We start from the raw sequence: 24,639 nt of genomic DNA, 5'->3' as shown, positions 1-24,639 counted from the left end.
TCAGATACGAGAAGTGTTTTTGTGAGTCATGTGATGTGTGTCATATGACAAAATTAACTTCGTGTAGAAGCTTGTACGTTACCTTATATGTGAGATCCTGATGGCAATTAGAAGAGTGACTATGAGAGGAGTGGTGATTTCTCTGATGTGGGTCCCAGCTCATACAGGAGTCTCAGGCAATGAGAAAGTTGATAAATTAGCAAAAGCAGCTGTAAAGAAGGAAAATGTGGAGATAAAATTAAAACTGTCTAAGGCTGAGGGGAAATGTCTTGTGTGGAGGGGGATCATGACCCAGTGGCAAAGATTATGGGAGAGAGAGACAAAAGGCAGGCATTTATTCTCATTGAACAAAAGAGTGTCTGAGTGAGCTAAACCTTGTGGAAGGATGAGAAGGAAGGAAGAAGTCGCTATCGCGAGACTGAGAATTGGTCATACATTATTGAACAGCACTGTTTTCATTATAGGGAAACATCAAAATGGACTGTGTGATGAATTTCAAGAACCTGAGACAGTGCCTCATGCTCTGATTTATTGTAGGAAATACAGCAGTGAAAGGAGGGAATTATTGGAGAAAATGAGAGAGTTGGGACTGGAAGATGTGTCAGTTAAAGGCATATTAAACTTGGGATCAAGTGGGAGGGGAAGGTGGTGTTTGTTAAAATATTTATCAGACACTGGTCTGATGGAAAGAATTTGAGGATATGGCGTAATTAACCTAAGGGTGGCAGCAATGCAACAAATTGGATGCCGGCTGCCAAAAAAATCCACAGAAGAAGAAGAAGAAGAAGATGAAGCTTGTACGTACTTGGGAGCGAATGTACAACCTGTAGTAAAACCACATCTAGAGCCTCGTCACATGACTCCCAAACGCAAACATATTTCAACAATTGCTGAACATAACACGCAAGCCATAAAGATATTAGTCACTCTGCTGCTGACCCACTTACTATCTATCTATCTATCTATCTATCTATCTATCTATCTATCTATCTATCTATCTATCTATCTATCTATCTATCTATCTATCTATCTATCTCCGAGTGATTAAGCATCGCAACGCCCCCATCTGGCTCAGCGCCGCTACTGCATGTGTTTGTTCCTGTATACCTGCATAGATAGGGGGCTTGCAAGTTTTTGTAACAAAGCCAGACTACTAGAATGATCCAAACCCAGTAAGTGTGTTTGGACACGAGTTAGACCTTTGTTCTTTGTGGTTTTGATGTGTGACTTTTCCCTCTGTACTGATAGGGGACTGAAGGACATAATCTGTCCTCAGTCCCCTATCAGTACAGAGGGCAAAGTGGTTATGGAGCTGTCCAGTGCTGAAATGATTGATGAGACCCAGGAGGCTGTGGCTCTGTCCAGGCGGCTTCGGCCATGTCTGGTGTTGAGGATATCGACGACCCGTCCAGTGCTGTGGTCTGTGGGGTGGCAGTTGGTTCCACACAGAGCAGCAACTGCAAAGGCTTTCTGCTCCTCCTGTCACCTTTCTGCTTCAGTCTGGAGCGGGGGATATGGAGAAGACCTAGGGGCTGAGTGGGTGTAAAAGGTCTGAAATGTAAGATGGGGATAGGCTGTTGAGAGCTTTAAACACCCGAGTTAGACCCTTGGGTTGCTCTTTGTGGTTTTGATGGGTCCGGTAGTCCTGTTTTTGTGTCTGTGTGTCTGGTTATATCTGTTAGGTTAAGGGGAATGTTGGTTGAGGTTAGAGGAGAGTCCAGATCCTACAACCCATTGTGGGTTGGTCTGGGTGTCTCCCCTTCTCTTTATTAATCTTGGCCGGTCTTTTGGTTTTTATATTATGGAGGAGGATTTATCGTTTATCTTGTTTATCAATAAAATGTAATATTTAATAACTCCTTGACTCTACTCATGTAAGAATAGGGGGAGGTGCGGGAACGACGGCTCACTGCGCAGCTGATCCTGATCTTCTGTTCTTTTTGGCCGGGATCTTCAGCTCCCTTTTGTTTGTTCTGTTTTTCTTTTGCGAACTATTTAATAAAGCTGGTTTAACCGTTTACATTGTGTGTGGTGTCCTTAATATGTTACTTCCTCCCACCCTTGTGAGCCCGGTGTTTAAATTACCAATGCATGATTTTATATTTAAAAGTTCCTTGGATATTTTTTCAGACTCCCTACACTGTGGACATTTGTTCAAAGTAAGCTGGACAGTCACAATTTTAATCTTCTGAAATACATTTACATTTACATTTATAGTTTATAGAAATAGTTGTTTCATGTCACATTATCCCGTTTAAAAGTGTAATTATTACTATTTCAAAAGGCGCTTTGATGACAAATAATCAGATTAAGTGCTAACAGAAATTTTCAAAGACGTGATATAAAAATGTTACGTTTAGCACATATTTATTGCGTATTCTTTGTTAAACTAACAGTTACCACAAACCACTGTTCATATACAAGAATACAGGAGTATAAATATAGAATATCTGTACTACAGGGTAGTATTTGAGCATTTCTCAAAAAGACAACAGTCAAAAAAGAAGAAAATCATGAGCTCAATCACCACCTCAGATGGTGAGCTGCACTCAAAACATTCACTCATTCATTCACAAATCCAAATGGAAGACCATTTGTGTTCAGTCCCATCATGGTGAGTCTCGTCTTGAGCTCCACATTCCACCTTGAAAACTGCTCCTCCAAAACAGTCTTTACATCCTAAATGCCAGCTGCACGTTTAGGAGCTCAAATCCAGGTGGAACAAAAGACACCATCCAACATCCAACAGCTCGTTTTGTCCCATTTTCATCCTCAGAGATACAAATCCCAAAAAAAGAGGCTCACTGTTGGCCTTTGTAGCAATGCCAACAGTATTATGTTTACTTCAATTCATGGTTAGCACATTAAAGTTTAAAGCTGTAGACATTAATGAGACTTGACAGCCTTTACAATACGCCAAAGGAAGGACGGCTGTACAACACAAACTCCTTCGCTGCACAAATAGACTTCTTTTAGGAGAAACGGAGCGAGAGAAATCTGTTCAATGGCGACAAGCAAGGAGGCCTATGAGAAATGTAGTCTTTCACATTGCACTAATAATAATACCAATAGATCGCTCCTCTTATCCCTGCTCTCATTTGTTTATAATACACTACGTATATGACCTTTTTTATATAACGCCATTGGATGATCAGACAGGTAGGTGAGCAGGTTGTCATTGATCAGATTTAGCATTTCGCCCTGCTCCACGTCTTCTGCCAGAGTCCAGTTTTGAGGCTTGAAGCTGGACGGAGCGTTTAAGTTTATTAGACACTGTTGAGTAACAGAACGGTAGCAGCCGAGCTTGGTGGGGACATTTCAGGGTTAATGATATGGGGATCTTGTTCATCTCCAGAGTCCCCTTCTTGCTTTTGTGCTACAGTCAAGGTTAGCTTGTTCAAACTGGCTTCTAGCGTCGCCTCTGCTCCCTCAGCTCTGTCACCTGCAACACACAGAAATGGAGGGCATGCAACGGTGAATAAATGTGCATGTTTAAGTAAACCAATGATGCACAAATGCATCATTGCTGACTGAAATAGAACTTTCTTAAAAAATCAAACCCTTCCCTCTCTTCCCCCTTTTTTTATTTCAGTGGACCACTTTTCCATCTTACTAAAGGGCAGAAGCCAAGCTAAAGAGTGACGTTTTCCTTAGTTAAAGGTGTGGAATAATGGCATTAGACTTTGAAAATATATACATTTATATTAGAAACACTCTTTACACCTGAGACCTTTCATTTTTACTGCTTTTATAAACACATTGTGTAGAAGTTCAAGTCTCAGATTTATGATTCAAGTCACACATGATCTTAAATACTTAGTTCTTGTGAATTATTATTTATTTTTTAGGAATATCAACTTCTACTTCTGATGTAATTTGCAATAAAGAAGCCTGAAATGGAGCGCTGACAACTCACTAGATGTGTACTCTATATTTTGAATGATGATATTTTACTGAAGTTTTTTTGTTTATTTAAGATTTCATTTTTGTGTATTTTATGTCAACAATGCGTCGAGACCAGTTAGCCCATCTTAGTCCAGGTTAGTGGTGTTTAAAGGGAAGTAGTTAGCCTGGTTCTTTCCAAAGTTACATATAGGATGAAACATCACATGTGTCAACACACATGTACACGCTGATGCGATGAACACACACCTCTCTCCTGGTCGCAGTCTGGAGAAGAAGCTCCACTGCACTGGCTTCGAGGGCCCAGGAGAGGCGAGGTATGCCCAGAACCCCACACCGAGTCTGGGTCATGAGAGCTACAGGGACTCGCTAATTCCAGTCCACCGGGACAGGAGGAGGCGAGGACGGAGGAAGAGGGTGAGGTGGACAGGCAGGAGCAGGGGGTGCAGAGCGAGGAGGAGGAGGAGGAGGAGGGGTAAGGGCCGGGCATGTCCAGGGGAGTGGAGGCAGAGGTGGAGGGTTGGGAGGAGGATGAAGAGGACATGGCTTGGGGTGAGGAGGTGTCTGTCTCCTCCTCTGAGCTGTTACTGTGACTGCCCTCTTCATCAATTGATACGGACACCACTGAAACACACATATGCACATTAAACATGCAGACACACAGACGACAACAACAACAAAAAAAAACCTTGGTACAGTTGGACGACGTGGACGCTAAGCTTCAGTTATACTCACTTGACAGACCGTCTGACTCCATCGTGAAGTTGGTGATGTCCTCGTTGCCCCCGTCTCCCTCCGCACCGACGCCCTGTTCCCTGGTACCCATGGCGAGGGAGCGCCGCTGGGCGTGGATCTCTTCGGAGATGCTCTCCAGGTTGCGTAGTGCCGCGCGGTAGTCAGCCTTAGCGACCACAACTTTGGCCTGACGCTCATCCACGTGGCGTTTGAGTTGCTGTGAGGATTTAAAAACAGTTTCTCCGTCAGTCAGGCAGGTTACATTCCTTGTGACTCCAGCTGTATTTTGCTACAATGACGGCCCCCTGGTCCTTTGTGTTGTGTTACATTATACCAGGTTGTATTGCTATTGAAAGCAATGGCACTCTCTGCTGGGCAAACTCTGTACTGACACAAGCAGTACTTACTTTATCTGATTCTTTAAAAATGAATGCATTAAATCTGTGCATATTGACAAATATATCTGTGATAGGCTATTAAATTGGTCGGTAAGGCTCCAGTATAGACTTATGAATACTTACATTTTGAAACGCAAAGTGTGTCCTTGACTAAGTGAGCATGACACACCATCAGGGGCAGCAGACACCACTAAGAGTCTACAGCCCTGTGAGGATGTACTATGCAATAGTGGTAATGTGCTTCAGGCTAACAGATATTGAGCAGTCATAATCAGAGACAGTCCAGAATTAGTTTTGCAGGTATTTGGACAAACACCAAAGTATTTGACATTAAAACTTTGACCTGTGATGGTGCTAGATGGAAAATGACAGTGCATCCTCAGGGGAACATGAATGAATCAAAGTGATGATCAACTTTGACACATTTACACAATTTGTGTGGCTTCAAAAATGATAAACTCCAACATACCTCAAGCTGCAGATAATACTTGGCTTTCAGTTCGAAATATGGCCTACAGGGGGAGAAAAAGAATGAAAAGCTGAGAGAGAGGAACAGAACTGTGCCAGCTGTCACTGGAGGAACTGCTGGACGAATAAGACTCTCTGTTAGCAGTCACATTCCTTGGCTCTTACAAAGGGAGCACACCCCAGTACTGCACAACCAACACATGAAACATCTGGACTGCATTAGATGACATTGACGTAGCCCTGCTTTCTCACACACACACACCCGGCGAGGCCCAATCAGGGGGGAAAGAGAAGAACATATTCAGAGAGGAGAAACAGGCACAGACCTGGATTTGTTGATGGAGCGTTTGAGTTTCTTCTCTAACTGCCTCATGTGGCTGATACAGGAATTGTAATGGGCTGCTGTTTTCCTGTGTTCGGCCTCGCTGCACGTTCTCACCCGCTCGGCCCCCATCACCTGGAAGAGGCAGGAAAGGTTTATAGTAACTGTAGAAACCGAGCATGCAATACGTTTCAGTATTATCATGTCGGGATGGGACGATACAGGACTTTATCACGGCTCACGATAAAATACAGTTGATTGTGGTGAATTTCCATTATATATCGTAGAGCCTGATTTAAAAAAAACAAAAAAAACTGTTTATTTATGCAGGGAGTCTTATTATGGTAATCTTATTTTTAAGGTAAGTTTTTTTTCCACTAAAAAATAGATGCTTCTTATCTGTGAAGTAATAGAAATATTTGTTTCTTCTAGTTAAGTATCTTCTCGTCATTTTAAGAGTTTTATCATATATTGGATAAGCTCCACCTTCACTATCCCCAGCGTCTGTAGCAGTCTAAGCTCTCGCCCTCAAGCACAAATGACTTGTTAGGATGGAACCTTTTTATTATTTTGCATGGCGTTCGTACCCTCTGTGTGGCGTGGTTGAGCATTTCCTGCCAGGCGGAGTCAAACTGGCGGCTGTCCTCTTCCAGCAGCCTCTCCTCAGCCAGGGCGATGGTCTCCTTGGCTGCCCGCAGGATCTCCACCGCCCGCTGGAACTCCTGAGTGGCCTTTTGGGCTTCAACCTGGGCCTGGAGTTCAGGGAGAGGGGTCAGTCAAAGTTATGAACATGTGTCCTGCTTGAAAAGACTACGTATATCAGCTTTCTGGTGGTAAATATTACAACTGTGGAGCCGCAGGGTTTCATGAATGGACAGGGATTTCACCCATTTCTGATGTCATGGAAGTGGACAAGTGTGAAAACGCTGACGGAGAGCTTGAATCATAACCTCGTGACATTAATTTGAAGCTAATTTCTACCAGCAAGTTGGCTCTTGGAAAGTATAAGTGCAGCATTTGTCCTTGTGCTCTATCCTCTGTGTACCTTATGACCTTGATTTCCTCAAGAGGAATCACGGTTGTGTCCTTACAGCGAGGAGATCGGACACAAGATACCCACGCACAGAAAGACAACCGTGCCTTGATCCGATAGACAAACGGGAGCTTTGTCGCTAAGCAAATCGCTAAGCTAAGCAAATCTGACACGCTGTTAGTGGGCTCTTCCTGCCCACGGTCATGGTCGACAGGAAGATTCTTTCCATCATGCTGGACATATTTGGACCCACTCTCTCCACTCAGACAGGCGGGATTTGAAAGGTCAGCGTATTGGCTGAACATTTAGCAGTAACTCATATCAGAAGAATATTTGGTTTATTAGGGTAGGGGAAATGTGATGAACCTGATGATGGCATCACTATGATTTAATGTCAACATTAAGTTACATTAATTACCAGATGAAAATGTGTCATCAGGGATTTTCTTCAAAAATTACCTGGGAGAAAGAATGATAAGGCATGAAAATCAACCGAAAAGACTATCTGCTTTGTTTTTCCCACTGAGACTTCATCAAGACAAAGCAACTGTATAGAATTTCTGTGAAAGGGGCTGTGAAACATGCATGCATATGCCATAAATATTATGTATGATGTTAGTTCTGGGAATGCTCTTCCTTATCAAACATAAATCACAAACTCATGAGAGAACTCAACGTCCTCGCCCTCCTAGCCATCTTTCAGGTTTTCAACAAAATGGTTCGTAGTCGGCAAAAGAAAAACTTCTAGAAAACCCATCCTGTGAACAACTCTGCCCCAAGCTGTCTGTCATTTAATTCCACATGCATCTGAGCCAGAATTGTGCAACAATAGGCCGTCCCTCTTCCTCTGGTCCTTTAACAGCGTTATGGGGTTAGAGTACATTTTGTACAGTACAGCAGTTTAATAGGACACATTTCCCTTCAAAGGGAATCAGTTGTTGTAAGTTGTGAGCAACAGGGTGACATTTTACGACAAACCCTGTAGGTCAGTATGCCCCCCCACAGAACATTTCTACAGCTTCAAACATAAATAGTTTGAAATCCAAATGTATTTGCTCAAAAATCAATAGATGACAGCAGAAAAGCTGATCCAAGGTGCAATGAAATGGTCTCTAGGAGGGGTTTCCCCGAGCAGTCGACTGTCTGACGGTTCGGGCGAAGGAGCCTCTCTGTTCGATTGTAAAAAGTCAGTGTGAACAGGAACCGGACCAGAACTGAAGTGCAACAGTGCCAAGTGACCCCCCTTGGTCTAGACCAAACTGACTAGCTGTGAAAGCATCCTTAAGGTGTGTTCACACCAAACACAGAGCAAACTTTCATGCAGCGATTTTATTACATAAAGTCAATGCAAAGATGCAAATTTTCCATATATGCATCTATCCACGTTGTGTCTGTGAGATGAAATATTTAAGCCTATCAGCATTGAAATTCTACTCACTACCCACTGAATCCGACATGGAAAAATGATATATTCGGTCTGTGGTCACCCAGAGCTCTGCAATAGAACCTTGCATGAGTGTCTGTCTATGGTACAAACAACAAGGTCGCTGCAGTATTTATGCCTAGATGACGGTATTTTAAGTGTTTATGAAGCAGCTACAGTGTTAGCACAGCTTACCCTCGATAGATCCAAACTCAAATTCTAAAACAAGTCTTGCAGACAGACCTAACAAAGCATGACTTCTGACTTTTTAATAATAATCAATAAAATTCCAACAGAATAGTTTATTTGTTGTGAATTCACAGTGGATCCGTCACCTCTGGGTGATGTCATGAACTCAGACGGGACTGTGAATCTGGGACTTCACAACATGCACCAAGCAGAGAGTTGAGGGGAACTGTAGTTCTTTGTGTGTTCGTCACTCGTTCACCTTAAACAGCTTTCACATAACACTCTCCTTTTAACCCCTGTGACATGACCCCCCTGCCACTGTCAGCAAAGTTTACGATAAAGTCTCCAACGGTGACGTAAGCAGAGACCTGCATCGTCTCAAGCGAATTGCATCAAATCCAAACGCCGGCGTCTTGTGTGTGTTTTGTTGTTATATCTCGAGTGTCACAGTGGCGAGATAGCCTATCCAGGTTTGCTAAGGCCTTTTCGAGACGGTGAAGAGATAGAGGAAGGGAGGGGGAAGATAACAGTTGCACTTTGAGTGGCAAAGATGAATCCCTCCTCTTTGTCCCCGATCCTGACCCATTTCCCAGGCTCGGAGACGAGCGGGGGGTTGCAGGGAAAACAGAAGGACGATGATGGATATTTTATGAGGAGAAACCAAGGAAAAGGGAAGGAACCCAGTCTTTCACACTATCCATCAATGGCTTTTGTCAAGTTGGAGATAAAGAAAAAAAAACAGGACTTCCTGGAGGGAGCAGCAGCGCACTGCCTTTTTCCTGCCGGGTTGGTGTTTGCTGATTATTCATAGTGTTGTCTGCAGCTGACCAAACACAGTCACTATGTGAGTCTCTGCCTTTCTTTATTTTTGCCAAAAAATTAAGAAAAAACCTGAGTGAGTAACATAAAGGTTAAGTTGGAGGAGACAATTTAGCTGTTATCTTTGTGGCACAAAAGCCTGCTGAGCACGGGGGACGGCATGCAAATTAACTTCAACTTGATGTCACGGAGCCCACGATATCCGACTGTCTGAGAGGCAAACAATACGCTCTGGTCTGAACTACCATGACGCGCTGTCAACTCATACGTGCATGACTCCCGTTGTTCATATCATCCTACAGTGTGTGTGTGTGTGTGTGTGTGTCTGTGTGTGTGTGAACATGACTCATCTTTTAATTAAGACCCTGTCATCCTGTCTGACGCCTCATGAAATTCACCCCATTAATTAACATTTTTCTGGAGGTGAGAGATGAAGGTGAAGACATGGGGAGGGCTGGCTTAAACAGGGAGGGAGTGAGAGAGATAGAGAGAGAGAGAGAGAGAGAGAGAGTTAGAGTGAGAGAGAGAGAGGGGTACAGGAGAGACAGACAGGCAGGCAGTGGTGCAGAAGAGAATGCTGGGTAAAAAGGACAAAAGATCGGACAGTACAGGCAAATTCCTATACACCGCACCCCAGTTTGTTGGAATGTAGGAGTATAAACATCGGGGGGTTGGGGGGGCTGAGCCTGGCTTATGGTTGGGGGTTGGTGTGTGTGTGTGTGTGTGTGTGTGTGTGTGTGTGTGTGTGTGTGTGTGTGTGTGTGTGTGTGTTTTCTGGTAGGGTCAGTGAGGGTTGGAGCATTGGAATCCCTTTTAAATAGGTCACGTATTAAATATTTAATATTCATCCATAAATCATGGCCAGACAATACACTGGTCTAACCTGGGGGCTTGCTCCATTTAATCCCTCTGATCGCACACTCACACACTCACATGCACAAAGCTACGGAAGGCTTTGGATCTTTTCACGTGAACGGACCCGGTCCCATCAAATTTCAAAACCTCGTCAGTAATCCCCGACTGTCACGTGTAGCGGTCAGAAGCAGATCCTACTGGCAGGTAGTTCGTCATATCGCAACAGAGACAAGCAAGGACACACAACACACACACATATACTGTATAAATATACACACACAATCTATTTTGGTTGAACAGCTCAGCTTTGACACACAAATGTCAGACTTCTGATGAATGACGCATAAGCTTCCTCCTTATTGGCTGAGAGGAGGGGGGCGCTGGACTCTAAATTTCCTTGCACTGCCCAATCAGATCGAAGCCTCAAGGGGCTGGAAGGGAACAGTAAAGGACATGACCCACCGGAGAGGGAACAGCACGGTTTAGTGCCATAACCACGTTGCATCTCTACCTGCAACCCTGAGGCTAAGGATGCAACACTGATTGAGGAAAATATGGCAAGTCTAGCAGTTTCAGTGCAGCTCAGATTATTCCTCTTCCCGACACTGTGTGTGTGTGTGTGTGTGTGTGTGTGTGTGTGTGTGTGTGTGTGTGTGTGTGTGTGTGTGAGTGTGTGTGTGTGTGTGTGCGTACGTGTGACATGAGCTCAGGATACAGAGGTATGACTGAGTTTAAAAATAAGTATCACGTGCCTGTGCTTCCTTTAAGTAGATACAAGCCAAGCTCTTTAAACTTCTCATCGCTAAGGCTCAGTAAGCCTGCTGTCTGCAGTATTCAGGCACTGCAGCTCAGTGTGTGTGTGTGTGGGTGTGCATGTGTGTACATGTACCTGTCTTGCTATTTTGCGGGCTTCCCAGTAAGGTTTCGAGTCATCCACAGCTCGTCCGATCCTCTTCACCTGCTCGTCCAGCTTCACCGTTGCTTCCACCAGAACGGCACGAAACCGCTGACGGAAGTCCTGCACACACACACACACACACACACACACACACACACAAAAGGCTTGTGTAATTGTTTCTTCACATTTTTTTTTACTGAGAACTTGTAATTAATGAAAAAAGGAGCTAAAATCACTTTTGTTATAATCATTTATCCATACACAACGTTCTTAATGTTTGAAGGATCTGAATCGATCTTCTTATGTTCTATATTTTTAACTTGGCCTGTTGATAATTTGACCCAGATGCTGAACTTCTCCATCTACAGTCATTATAATGCATTTTAAAGCTCTTTGGTGATTTGCTCAGTCGGACTGTAGCCTCTTGTTGTCTTGCCTTGCTGCGTGTGCTGTCCTGCTGCCATTGATCAATTTGGCCTGGCGCCTCCGACCTTTCTAATTCGAGTCACCACTAAACCATCACCCAAACACAAGCACATGTTGATGTACAACTCAGCTATACCTCCATTTTGGTTCATGCTGCTCAGCGTCTGCGAGCTCACATTCTTCGCTGATGAAATCATGTTGAAATCATTTGTGAGCGCTGGTGTTGCATAATCTGCAACATCATTTTTTATTTTTTTGGCAACAAGCCCAAACAGGCAGAGTGACAGTAGAGCTGTCATTCACAGATGATGTCTGGTATCTGTGTGGTGGCTGAGTGTCAGCATGTGTCTGAAAGGCAGCAGCACCTGCATCCTGTCCGTGAAAGAACGGAGTACAACAGAGGGTAAAAGAGGGAAAAGGGAGAGGGCTACGGGAAGCACACTTCCCGTGACATCATAACGTTTCCTGACTTCCTGGTCCAGCGTTGAGAACAGCATCCAGGCTGGGAAGTGTGTTTTCTACGCTACTGCTCATATATATTGCAAGTGATATCCCACTTCATCTCTAACGCACACATTCTCGTGTCTCCGCCACGGGACGTTCACCTCCATGATGGAGGAGAATCAAATCTGAGGGTGGATTTAACCTCGTCGCCTCAGCTTCTCCTGAATCCTCTGAATCTACTGTACATAGTCCTGAATCAACTCCAGACTCTGCGAGGGGAAACGGCCTGCAGCCTGCCAGCTTTCACAATCCTTCGGCTCCAGACGTTCATTCTGCCTCGGGATGTGTTGACATCAGCAGGATCTATAGGAATTATCTTTAGCTGGAAACCATGATTTGAGCACGATATGGCAGTGGTTGCAACATAGGGACGTGTGTGCTCTCCCTGAGTCGTTACATTCATTTCAGCACCTTTTTGTGTGTGTGGCTGTGGTCTAATGAGAAACAGAAGGGGCCTACTTCAAGGAAAAGCAAAACCACAGCTCGCCTCTGGAATGTTTTGACTTTTGCTGAACAGTAACCCTTCTGGTAAACGTTTAAACCCAAGTGAGCACTGAAAAAGAGAAGAGCCATACCATCTTTTCACTGTGCCTCACCGCATTTCAGAGCCTTTACCGCTTTTAAAATGTTAGGAATGTTTTCAAAAGGAAACAAGGAAAGCACCTGGGATTCGCATTGCCCCAAATGTGCCATTCAAATATTATATTTAACATGCAGATTGTAGTTACGCTCTGTTGCAGCACTGAGAGTTCATACGGTGCAGTGTCATTGAGGAGGAGTGACAATCGCTGCTTCATTTTTTCCACATTTCCCCTTCAGAAGCAGCTACCGCATTTAGAAACATTTTCCATCTTTGCAAGACTTTCTGGGCAAAGTGTTTGTGTGCGCTGACCTCGCTGCTAGGCAAACACACACAAAGTGAAACCTCGTTGGCTCAGTGAGATGTTTTTAGCTCAGCCTCGACTGGAAGTGTTTACAGGGAGAGGCATAATGACAATCGTGTTGGCGGTTGGCGTTTTCCTCTTACCTCCAGCTCGCTCTCCCAGCGGTTAATGTCGTCTGTAGACTGGTTCAGCTTCTCCAGTTCTCCCTGTTTACAGAAAACACGGGAAAGCAGAGAAAGAGGAGGGTTGTGTTTACCAATTCACTGAGCATGCAGCCCTCAGAGTGAGTGAGTGAGTGAGTGAGTGAGTGAGTGAGTGAGTGAGTGAGTGAGTGAGTGAGTGAGTGTTTAGGAAAACATTAAAGGGACAAATACTCTTCATTCTACTTATTTAAGATTCTATTCAGTTGTATGCAGTGCTGACACATTCAGTTGATAATAATTTCAGTTAAATGGTACTGTAGTTTTTGTCATATAGTATTAATATAATAGTATGGTATTTTATTTTATTGGCTACACATGTATTCCACTGAATATGAGGTTAATCTAACAGGTTAATAAAACTCTTCCCAGTTTCAACTCAATGTCACTTTCACTGGTGGCCACATCTGGATTTATTTTATTTATTTATTTTAAATCTCACCTGAATTCTTGGGTCCACTTCTTCTTCCTCCTCCTCCTCCTCCTCTTCTTCAGCACACTGCGAGTCCTCCTCACAATTATTCCCGTTTCGTAAAGGATCCATTTTCAGGATATCTGGAGATTTTTTTGGGCGAGGAGAAAATGTGCGTCTTCGTTGGAAACAAAGCGCGACCCCGGGGTGCAGGACAGCAGGGGTGTCCAGCGGTGATGCGTCCTCCTCACCAGCCTTCACACGCAGCTCGATGCATGCTCCGGGTTCTGTCGGGTCTCGGTGCTTTAAATGGGAGCAGAGGAGTCCGCAGACCGAGGAGCGCGTCCGGCCGCTGGGAGATCCGACACGCACACTGTAGACCAGATCACCACCTCAGGGATAGGCAGCAGAACAACTGGGCGAAATGAAAGCGTCAAGGTCACTGCAATTATCAGGAGGACTGCTTCTGGTTTGCGCTTTCAAAATAAAAGTCCATTTAGTATAGCAGTGGGCATTTATGTTTTAAAAGTGGACAGGCTGGGACTTGATGACGAATGAAAGATGTTTATACTGTGTAAAAAAAAAATCTTATCAAAGAAAACTTTATTTTGTGTATTAAAAAAAAAGTACAGCCTTTGCTCAAAGGTACCTCCAATAGTTGAGAGCTTGACAAGGCATTTAATTGATCATTACATTATCTTGTATCAGTCCCATGGTGCGGAATTTCACATTGTTACAGCAGCAAAGAGGATAGTGCAACAAGACAAAACAAAACAAATATAAAATAAGTTACAGTAATAAACATCCATCCATCCATTGTCTACCGCTTATCCTGTATTCAGGGTCGTGGGGGGGGGGGGGGGGGGGGGGGTGGAGCCGATCCCAGCTGTCATTGGGCGAAGGCAGGGTACACACAGTACACACTCACATTCACACCTACGGGCAATTTAGAGTCATCAATCAACCTATCCCCATCCTGCATGTCTTTGGACTGTGGGAGGAAGCCAGAGAACCCGGAGAGAACCCGGAGAGAACCCACGTTTACACGGGGAGAACATGCAAACTCCACACAGAAGGAACCCGGGGCCGACCCGGGAATCAAACCCGGGACCTTCTTGCTGTGAGGCGAGAGTGCTACCCACTACACCACCGTGCAGCCCAGTAATAAATATATATAAAAAATTATAATAAATAAGGAACAGTAAAAAAACAAAATTTAATTCACATTATGCACGTATGAAATAGAATATGATAGCGAATATGAATATGACAGTGTACGTTGATATTGTTATTGCACATGAATGAGGGGATAGTTGTTAGTTGGGGTATGTGCGCTCTACTGGGTGTTTACTGTCTTACAGCAGCAGGAAGGAAGTACTTGCAGTATCTCTACTTCACACTTCCGGTGAGGCAGCCAGAAGATTTCCATCAGGGATGACAGCTCAGCCATCATTCTCCTTTCTCCCACCACCTCCACTGGATCAAGGTCTCAACCCAGGACAGAGTCAGCCTTCTTCACCCGTCATTTAGTTTCTTCCTGTCAGCAGTCGAGCTGACAAGAGGGCTGATGCCACCACAGAGGGAAATATGGGAGAGCTGTTGGAAGTGTTTGCTTCATTGAAAGTGGGAATGGTGCAGTGTATTTAAAAGTATCAGTGAGTGGTTGCATGGGACATTGTCTCTTCCACCACCAGATGAACCTAAACTACATTTTGAAATGGCTTTCTTACAGCTTCAAGGTTTGTTCTCTTCCATTGGAATTGCAAAGACTAATAATGGACATTTTTTTAGGAAGTTTAGTCCAATTTCTGATCCATATGAAGGTACCTCATTTTTTTGTTGTTGAGGAAAATATGCTACCCCAAGTATTGATGCTTATTTGTTAAGCCTAAAGCCATTAGCAACTTGTTATTGGTTGTTGTCAGGTAGTAGTACTAACACTTTGTCACTTAATGCATCTTACGTGACATTTCCCCCCCAAATCTACTTTGTAGCCAAAACCCACCTTTATTTTTGGACTGGATACCGGTTTGAACATTCCAGTTTTATTGAAGATACATGTTGTGAGCTTGACGGAGCTCCAGTGAGGGATTATGGGTAGGTTTCACTCGCCCTCTGGTGGAGGACTCCGGATAGCAGGGAGGGTCACACTGGAGGCAGGAGCATGGCAGCATTCCTGTAAACACTGTGCTCATTTGCTGTTAATGTAAGCTGAGGAACATTAGGCTTCTGGTTTAAATATTACATCATTATTATTATTGAAATATTACATTACTATTATAATTGTATGTTTATCATTGATGATTGTATCCTTGTTGTTTTACTATCTGAGTTGGAGAGCATTGTTGACATTGAAAATAGCAATTTGACAAAAATAAAAATAAATTCTTAGCACAAGGCAGGTAAACCACTTAGTAGAACATTTCCAGGGCTTTCAGCCAAATCTAGTGGTCTTTATCAGTGGATAGAGTTGGCTCAGGTATTTTCAGCAAATTCATATTTGTAAAAAAAAATAAAGCATTGTAAAATATTACCAACCGACTGGGGGTTTGAAAGTGTATCCCTCCTCGTCCTTAGCAAGTACAACCATGATTTTCCTGTGAGGAAATGTGATGTAAAATATCACAGTAAAATATATAAATTATAAACATAAAATATGTATCTGTTTTATGTGTGATTGGGGTCAGCTGGTTCTTCAGTGACTCCGTTGTATATGAATCTATACACATAAACCTTATATCATGGTATATTGGTATTTGGGCCTCATTTATGAGTTGATGATGATGCTAGTTTTCTCCACACACATTCATGTGTTGTGATACTACTATGATACGGTGTAAAATCCCCAGGAGTCGGTGCCTCCCCGGTGAGGTCAGCTGCGGGTTATAATGCTCGAGTCATTCTGCCACAGTGTGAAACGGTGGGAGGAGGAGGCCTATAGATATGGACGGCTGCCCGGCTTCACTGTTCGTCATCGCGTTTTTTTTCCCAGCGTCCTCCTGCGTATGCATGTATGCGACTGACGGGCTGATTTCATAACGCGGCGAGGAAGAGAGGAATGGGGCTTTGAGAGACCGGACCCGACTCGCCTCTGTGCACCACCATCGGTGTTCTCTGTGTCCCCGGGCCGTGCAGACGGAGCGCTAGAGGAGATGCGGTAGTGGAGGCTGCTGCTGCTGATGCTGCTGCCGTCCGATCAGCTGTTCTTTTTGTCTTGAGCATCATCGCCGCGACGGCCACAAAGACCGAGATCAAGCTCCGGAGCCAGGGACACCGCAGACCGGACAACGGAGGATGGAGTTCAAGCATCTGGTGGAGGCGGCGGAGAAGTGGTGCTCCGGTAACCCGTTCGACCTCATATTCGCCGAGGAGGACGACGAGAGGCGGATGGACTTTTACGCGGAGCCCGGCGTCTCCTTCTACGTGCTGTGTCCCGGCGACACCGACAGTTTCGTAAGTGAGCTCGTGCGGGGGGCCTTCAGCTCAGCGTGTTCCAGTAGGTGTGTCCGAGGCTGGGGGGGGGGGGGGGGGGGGGTCACGCCTGGTCCCGGTTTCCCCGCTGATGGACGCGGAGGGGAGGACGGGAAGGCCTTTGGACGAAGAGTGGAGGGATGATGTCATTTCAGATTGGGTGCACACCCCACCCACACCTCTGCCGATGGGCTTTTTTCTTTCAATTCTGATCAACTGCGATCAACTGAACCACAGCACCGCCGAGCCGGACAGGTTACAACAGCACGAGGCCTGTAACTTTCAAAATAAAAGCCCTGCAGGCCATCATGTTGAATTAGGAGAACAAAGTAGGCCTCTTAATTTAAATTTACATCAGTAGCACGTCTCTTAAAATGTCATTTTAATGACATGATTTTGAATTATTTGAAGGCCTGCTTCTGTCAAAAAGCTCAAAGTCAGATGTGATACCCGTGTGTGCAGTTGGTTCTGCCTCACTTATTTAATCTAAGTGGTTGATGTTCTGCAGACACAGTAAACGATTAACAAGAGACTCATTTTCACATCTTTATTTTGAAGGGATGATTGCCAGTTCTCTGCTCTGATCCAAATTATCCTAGTGAATATGTTAGTGTGTGTGTGTGTGTGTTTGTCCCTAAGCAATATCAGAGCCAGCCTTAAAGACACACATCATGTGTTTTTTGTAATATTAAACTCCTTAAGTTGTAAAAATCCCCTAAAATCCCAGGAAGACCATGGAGGATATGAGCTCAGTGTTGGGCTGGGACAGCTAGAACAGTCTGGCAATCACTTTACTGTAATGTAGTCTGAATTCCAAAAATCTAAGATGACATCTAGCCACAAATTATGGATACAATATTGATATATTGCCTAGCCCGAGCTACAGTCCTGATCATCTACAGACTGTCCTGACACTAACTACATCCTATACATCCTATACATCCTATACCAGTGTGGTGCAGTGAGCCTGAGCTCCCGAGGCCAGACCCGCCCTGCTCCTTGCTCCCTGCTCCCTGCTCCTTGCTCCCTGCTCCCTGCTCCTTTCTCCCTGCTCCTGCTCCCTGCTCCCTGCTCCTTGCTCCTTGCTCCCTTCTCCTGCTCAGGGCAGGGAGCAGATGGAGATGACCCAGGAGCCGAGGCGTCTGTTCAGTCAGTAACACATTATGTCACTGACTGCCTGCGCTACGATTAGAGTCTGCTCTGCCTCGCAGACAACAGCAGAGCTGGGCTGCTTAAGCTTTCAGGCTTCCTATGTCTGCTGGTGGAAAATACCAAACAGATCAACATAAATCCAGCTGCCACATGATCAACCCATCTTCTTGAGGATTTAATTACAGAGAGAGAAGAAACACATTGGATGAGGGTCAAATAACAGCCAAACGCACAAGATGTACATCATGTGGCCACTTCCTTTTCCTCCTGCTGTTGAATGTAATGCTCTCTGCTGCAGCCCGACGCTCACATGGACGCACACACTCACAGTTCTCTGTCTGGAATAACTCTCCGGCTCTCTGCAGGACACTCGTTCCTCTCGCTCGATCAATACTGCTAGCAGCAGGGCGTCTTTCTCTCTATCACACACACACAGTTCTATCAGTTTACCCTGTGTTGTTGCCCCATCCTCTCACTGGAGGGCGCTGTGGTTCCACCATGATGAATATCACACCTGCCATCATTGTTTTCCAGCTCTGTAATTTCCCCTGGGACAAGTCTTAGCAGTTTTCAGTCATCCAGGTCAGGTGATGCAGCGTGAGACGGTGGAAAAACAAGGGCGGTTGGATTTGCTTTGTGAGATCCGTTGAAAGACGAGTTTTTGCCTGTGCAGCAGAGTCACATCAGTGAGCTGCAGGGCCTGATATCAGCCAGGGGCCAGTGTAGGCGGATTCTCACATGATTCACATGACTCCTAAAACTCTCACCTGAAGGTGTCTCCACCACATACAATTTAAATCCCATTAATTCACTCACATAATGATGAAATTAAGGAATTTGTAATGGGATCATTTTGCATTATTATTGCTCATGTGAACATTCAGGATGGCTTTCATGATGTTTGGTTGATTTTTTACTACCCATTAAAACCCCCCCTTAGATCAGTTAAATATTAATGTATTCAGTAATCATCTCCAAGCTCTGAATGTTCACTTTAATGAAAAAAAAAAAACTATTTTACAGTGTAAATAAATTAAGGGATGGTTTTAATCTGTGCATACAATACATTTAATTCATATTTTACAGTTGAATAACAAACCCGAAAATGGTGGCACACATAGCTGAATAATGTTAGGAATATAACTCCCTTAATTTTCACTTGATGTAAACTGAAATCCCAAGAATCCCAAGATTTCCTTCAATGATAAAATCCAACATCACACTGAAAACGTTTTGGATAAACTACCTTGTTTACTATAAAGCCTGTGGACTCCACATTAAGATGGCCTGCTTTTGTGTTACACCTGCTGGTCATTTCCTCCAGGTCATTGTACACACTTGGCTAGACACCACTAATCATGTAAGTAAGGAGCCTAAGCAGTGATTTATACGAGCAGAGCTGTGAGGCTGTGGACAAGCTCCACTAATGAATTCATTCTAATCACAAATTATGTACAAAGCAAGAAGTAATTTCTTTACCGGTAACATCCAGACATATTCCCCTCTGTCTCTTAGACATATTCTAAGAGACAGAGGGGAAATATAACCTAATCAATTTGAGGAAATGTATTTGAAGAGGGGTTAGTTTAATATCTTAAGGTTATTGTGTAGGCCTATATGTGATGAAAATTAAATTAATGATTTATTGTATAGAAAGGAGCCTACTCCTTTCCCAACATATCTTCTTATTTAGAGTCGGTGGTGCAGTTTGAACGTAGGTTTCACAGCTAACATACTGAAAGAGTTAGCTTGGCTGGAAGTGGAGCCAAAGTACTGTGTTGACATGATAGCTTTAGAAAAGAAGTTTAAACTCTTGGTTTTGGGGCATTTAGCATAATTCACAATAATTGATGAAGAAAGTATGTTGATGTAGATATCTTATTATGCAGCAGTCTGCTTTTAAGAATTCATCATTCCTTATTAGTCCTTGATTATTCAGGAACTACTTGTCCAGCATTTCATCGTTATTTAATCACACTTGCCTGTGTAAATATTCAGGACTTTGTGTCCCCTGAAGAAGCGTCTCTTTATCTGGTTTGCTTTGTTCTAGTGTTGTTATTTTTGCCCCTGACCCAGCTTTACTTATTGACTGATTAATTCCTGTGATTTGTTGGCGACTGTATACAGCAACACTGGTGGAGGAAGCGTGACAGTATTACATCACCTAAAGATTACCCACTCTGCTTTCATGCACAAGCTAAATCCTTTCCACTGATGTTCACTGTCTGTGCACAGACGGGCTCACTCTTGCAATGTTCTCACTGTGACCGGTTTAAAACGGCTTGGCGTCGACGTCTTTCCTCTGTGTCTGCAGCATGTGTGGAGCGAGAGCGAGGACTGCCTCCCCTTCCTACAGTTGGCCCAGGACTACATCTCCTCCTGTGGGAAGAAGACTCTGCTGGAGGTGCTGGAGAAGGTCTTCACATCCTTCAGGCCTGTAAGGGAACACAAGAGAGAGATGCTCAGTGTTTGCTTTTTACAGCAAACCACCACAGCGCAGCACGGTGACCTCTGTTCGCTGTGTCTGGCTCTGTTACAACCCCGACACATTCTGTTCTCTCTGCCTCGGACAAAACATGTCCAACTCCACCCGTGTTGTTGTCTTCCTTATCAGCACACATCACAAAATAAGAGAAGGATATAGAACATGGTTCAAGGACTTTTAGGATTTTTTACAAAATATTCTATTGGCTGTGGTTCAAAATAGTCTATTTGACATGTTATGATACTTTTATGTTTTATGAAGAGCTGATATACACTGATAAACACTTTCTTCCTCAAGCTTATACTTAAAATAAACTATACATATACATATATACTATACTTAAAATAATTTAAAAATAATAATACTTCATTATATATATATATATATATATATATATATATATATATATATATATATATATATATATATATATATATAATTTTGTTATGTAATATTTAAAAATGTTTACATATATATTTATATATATTTTAATTAAAACAATAATACTTTTTAAAAATATTTTTAAATATTAATATAGGTCTTACTTGCTAGCTGTTACTTGCTATCGCTATGGAACTCACTTTTTTTTTTTTTCTTACCCTAATTTCCATTAATTTACCCCAAAACAATGATGTGATTAAGGTGGTGATAAAGCTATGGTCTACGATTTGGAAAAAAAAAATCCATTCAGTCTATCAGCCGTAGGCCTGCATAGAAATTGACCAATGGGAGCCATTGCTCCAGAAGGCTCCCATTGGCTCGTACCCTCCATCCAATCCCCTCGTCTCTCCTGCTCCTCGTCATCCCGCCTCGTCCCCTCCCACTCCGCATCGTCGAATCGTGGAACACTGAGGGGAGGGGTTTGTTCGGGGGGGGGGTTCTGCTCTGATGTTAGACGAGGTGATACATACCTCCCTCTCCTCTGTGCGTGCACTCAATGGCTCTTGCGCGCACTCCGCGCAGCGCTAATTTGCTAGCATGTAGCTTGTCCGAGTATATTCCTTAGGATCCAAAGGGGGGTGAAGTTAGAAGCAACCAAGCACTTCCACGTTGTCCCTATTTAAATACGGTTACGTGAGTAGTTACACGACCCAAGTTTGGTTACACAAAATGAAACATGCCAATTTTTCTAAGCGGATAACAAGGATAACTATATAGTATGGCGGAATAACAACTGGAAGCACTTCGACGTCGGCGCAGTAATATCATCACTCAAAACATGACGGGACTATATACCTTGTGCTTGTTTTCACAACCCTGTACGATGCACGTTATAACCATGATGTTTGATTGTTCACAAACTATCTTACTACAACCTGATGCTTCCTCAACTGTGCACAAACTACTACAGCTGGTGCAGGCGACGGCGTGCAGGTCACGTAGGTTCTATTGACGGAAGTAAGAGGGGGAGCGGAGTGATGATATTACTGCGCCGACGTCGAAGTGCTTCCAGTTGTTATTCCGCCATACTATATAGTTATCCTTGTTATCCGCTTAGAAAAATTGGCATGTTTCATTTTGTGTATCCAAACTTGGGTCGTGTAACTACTCACGTAACCGTATTTAAATAGGGACAACGTGGAAGTGCTTGGTCGCTTCTAACTTCACCCCCCTTTGGATCCTAAGGAATATACTGGGACAAGCTACATGCTAGGAAATTAGCGCTGCGCGGAGTGCGCGCAAGAGCCATTGAGTGCACGCACAGAGGAGAGGGAGATATGTATCACCTCGTCTAAGATCAGAGCAGAACATAGTTCAGTATGGAAATGCGGTGGTGTTTTCCTTTAAGGGCATCTTAACTGGATACTTAAGTGGATGGATTGCCACATGTTATTTATATTAATGGATTATCAGCATGGATAAAAAGAAAGCAAATATGTGCATTTCCTAAAATGTCAGACTACTCCTTTTAAGCACTCAGTGTATCAGAGCTAAACAAAGGATTAATTGAGGATATTTTAAGTTATTGTTGTTCTTTAATATGCAGTCTTGGGATAAATGGAGTACAATTTGATTTGAATAATTTAAATCTGCCAAGTATCTCATAAATAAAGCTGCAGATAAATGCAGTGCAGAGAAAAGTAAAAACATCCCAATAGTGGATTTCAAGTACGCTGAAGAGATCAACCTGATTAATACCCTATTAATAACCGGCCTCGGATCATGTTCTACCTGCTACTGAATGTTTGCCGATAAACAAGGCAAGACAAGAAATTGTGTTGGTGCTCCTGAATCACACACTGTACACACATCTTCATGTTACAGTCTGTGTAACGCACGCTTCTCCTTCCAACCCCCGACAGCTGCTGGGTCTGCCAGACATAGAAGACGACAGTTTCGAGCATTACCACGCCGACATGGAGGGGGAACCGGGGCCAGACCACCAGCAGATGGGGGTCAGCCAGCAGTGATGAGCCCCCTCGACGAGGCCCTGCAGCTGGGGCCGAAGTGCTCTGAAGCTCTGGGCCCTCGACTCATCATCAGCCCAAACACAACAACACACTCTTATCCAAACGCACACACACACACGCACACATGGCCAACTTGCTAACAATGCACCACCATGTTCTTGAATGTCTCAGTGGCTTTGCTTCCCAAAGAGTGCACTCGGCTGCACTTTGTTGACCCCCCCTCCTAAACAAACAAACACACACACACACATTGGGGCTACGTGAGCAGTACAATGTACAAGTATCATAATCATTCACCATCTGGTTAGTTAAAGTTCCACTGCACAACAATATTACATCGGCCTCAGCTGGCTTTGTTATGCAGAAATACAGTCAGATGTTACCGCAATACAGCCCCCCCCCCCCACCCTCCCGCCGTGGCTTTGGAGATGAATGTGACTGATAACCTACTTTCTCTGCCTGTCTGTTGACACACAGGATACACGAGAGCTAGCTGGAAATCTGACGGTTTGTGGCTGCGTGAGGCGACGCGGATGGAGAGAGGGCAGGAAGGAGGGAGGAGCGTGTGGCGTACGACTGTGTGACGTAGATTTTAGAAGCTCTCAAACGTTTTCCGTTCAAACACCTGGTCATCAAGGTGTGCAGCTTTACAACAGCGTGGATGCATTTGCTGGAGGGCGTGTTTCTAACGCAGAACACCTCGGAGAGTTAAAGGTCCCTCGACGAGCACGTTTTTAATCAATCTTACTATCATGTGACCATCACAACAAAAGGCTCATGCTGCAGCTTAAGCCCTTCCCAGTTTTGGGTGTCTCATTTGTCACATGACACCCCAGTTCTTCTGTCTTCTTCCTGGTTGTCGGTAGTTCAGTTCGCCCTCCTCCTCCCTCAACACAATCTGATGAGATAACTTCCTGAATCTAGCCAGACCCTTTTTTTTGTGTGTGTGTGTGTGCGTCGTCTTGAATTGATTCTCTTAACCGTAACCACAATTTAAATAGTGCACAACCAAATCCCTGAGTTATATCACGGGGTAGAGAAAATATTTATTGACTGCAACCCTCCGCCTTCCCTGTTATCTCTAATCTCACAGTGTGTTGTTGTATGTCACATCCAGTGCACTGCAATGCTTCAGCCCCCCTCGCCTTCAACCACTCGATCCACGAGCAAGACTTTTTTCAGAGGTTTATCTTTAGCCTGGTTACTTTGGCTTGTAAATGTTTGTCTTTTTATTGCCTCTTTGAATGTTTCTCATGCAGTGTATCTTCAGTTTGTCCTCCGATAAGTGTGGAACTGTTCAATAAACCGTGTGAACAGAGCTGTCGCGTATGACTTCTTCTTGGTGGCCTTAAGTTTATGGAACACAAAGCGCCAAATATGGAGGGCTTTTCATATCACTGGTGACCTGCCGCTGTGCCAACAGCCCGCTGGTGTTACTGGGATTGACGTCATGCGCCACCTGACGCGCCCACTCGGAGCTGCGTGAAGCTGGAGACGAGCAGGGAACTGCAAACAGAGAGTCGCGCCTCGGCCTTCAAAGTAAAAGCACAAAAAAAATGCAATTGAAGGAGTGTTTTTTAGTGTTAGCTTTTTTCTGATAGACTACAGGCAATTTACTGTTTGTCTTTGGAAGATAGGGACCAATAGTTAA

The 24,639-nt window shown here is 44.0% G+C and overlaps 2 protein-coding genes across 2 annotated transcripts; one reads left to right on the top strand and one right to left on the bottom strand.

The window, feature by feature from the left end:
* Positions 1-2,350: 2,350 nt before the first annotated feature.
* Positions 2,351-13,857, bottom strand: LOC311028476 (SH3 domain-binding protein 5-like). The gene is made up of 9 exons (XM_084033078.1): positions 13,500-13,857; positions 13,001-13,063; positions 11,035-11,163; positions 6,414-6,578; positions 5,831-5,961; positions 5,506-5,548; positions 4,639-4,855; positions 4,153-4,527; positions 2,351-3,442 (listed from the first exon to the last, which is right to left on the bottom strand). The coding sequence occupies exons 1-9, from the start codon at positions 13,599-13,601 to the stop codon at positions 3,267-3,269; spliced, it is 1,401 nt and encodes a 466-aa protein (XP_083889204.1). The 5' UTR covers positions 13,602-13,857; the 3' UTR covers positions 2,351-3,266.
* Positions 13,858-16,488: 2,631 nt separating this feature from the next.
* mturn (maturin, neural progenitor differentiation regulator homolog (Xenopus)) lies at positions 16,489-24,307 on the top strand. Its single transcript, XM_084031970.1, has 3 exons — positions 16,489-16,922; positions 20,407-20,529; positions 22,881-24,307. Exons 1-3 carry the CDS (start codon positions 16,764-16,766, stop codon positions 22,986-22,988), a joined length of 390 nt encoding a protein of 129 aa, XP_083888096.1. The 5' UTR covers positions 16,489-16,763; the 3' UTR covers positions 22,989-24,307.
* The last annotated feature ends 332 nt before the right edge of the window (positions 24,308-24,639 follow it).

Source organism: Eutrigla gurnardus (genome assembly GCF_963514095.1).
Source record: "Eutrigla gurnardus genome assembly, chromosome: 17".
NCBI classification, from domain to species: domain Eukaryota; kingdom Metazoa; phylum Chordata; class Actinopteri; order Perciformes; family Triglidae; genus Eutrigla; species Eutrigla gurnardus.
Note: the sequence above shows the minus strand (reverse complement) of the source record. Positions and strands in the feature narration are given on the sequence as shown.

Excerpts from the sequence above, each read along its gene's own strand:
- LOC311028476 (XM_084033078.1), bottom strand. The coding sequence starts at position 13,601 with ATGGATCCTTTACGAAACGGGAATAATTGTGAGGAGGACTCGCAGTGT. Across the intron at positions 6,579-11,034 it reads CCCGCAAAATAGCAAGACAG|GCCCAGGTTGAAGCCCAAAA; the intron begins GTACATGTACAC and ends CCTGAACTCCAG. Across the intron at positions 3,443-4,152 it reads AGACTGCGACCAGGAGAGAG|GTGACAGAGCTGAGGGAGCA; the intron begins GTGTGTGTTCAT and ends TGTGTGTTGCAG.
- mturn (XM_084031970.1), top strand. The coding sequence starts at position 16,764 with ATGGAGTTCAAGCATCTGGTGGAGGCGGCGGAGAAGTGGTGCTCCGGT. Across the intron at positions 16,923-20,406 it reads CCGGCGACACCGACAGTTTC|CATGTGTGGAGCGAGAGCGA; the intron begins GTAAGTGAGCTC and ends CTGTGTCTGCAG. Across the intron at positions 20,530-22,880 it reads TCTTCACATCCTTCAGGCCT|CTGCTGGGTCTGCCAGACAT; the intron begins GTAAGGGAACAC and ends AACCCCCGACAG.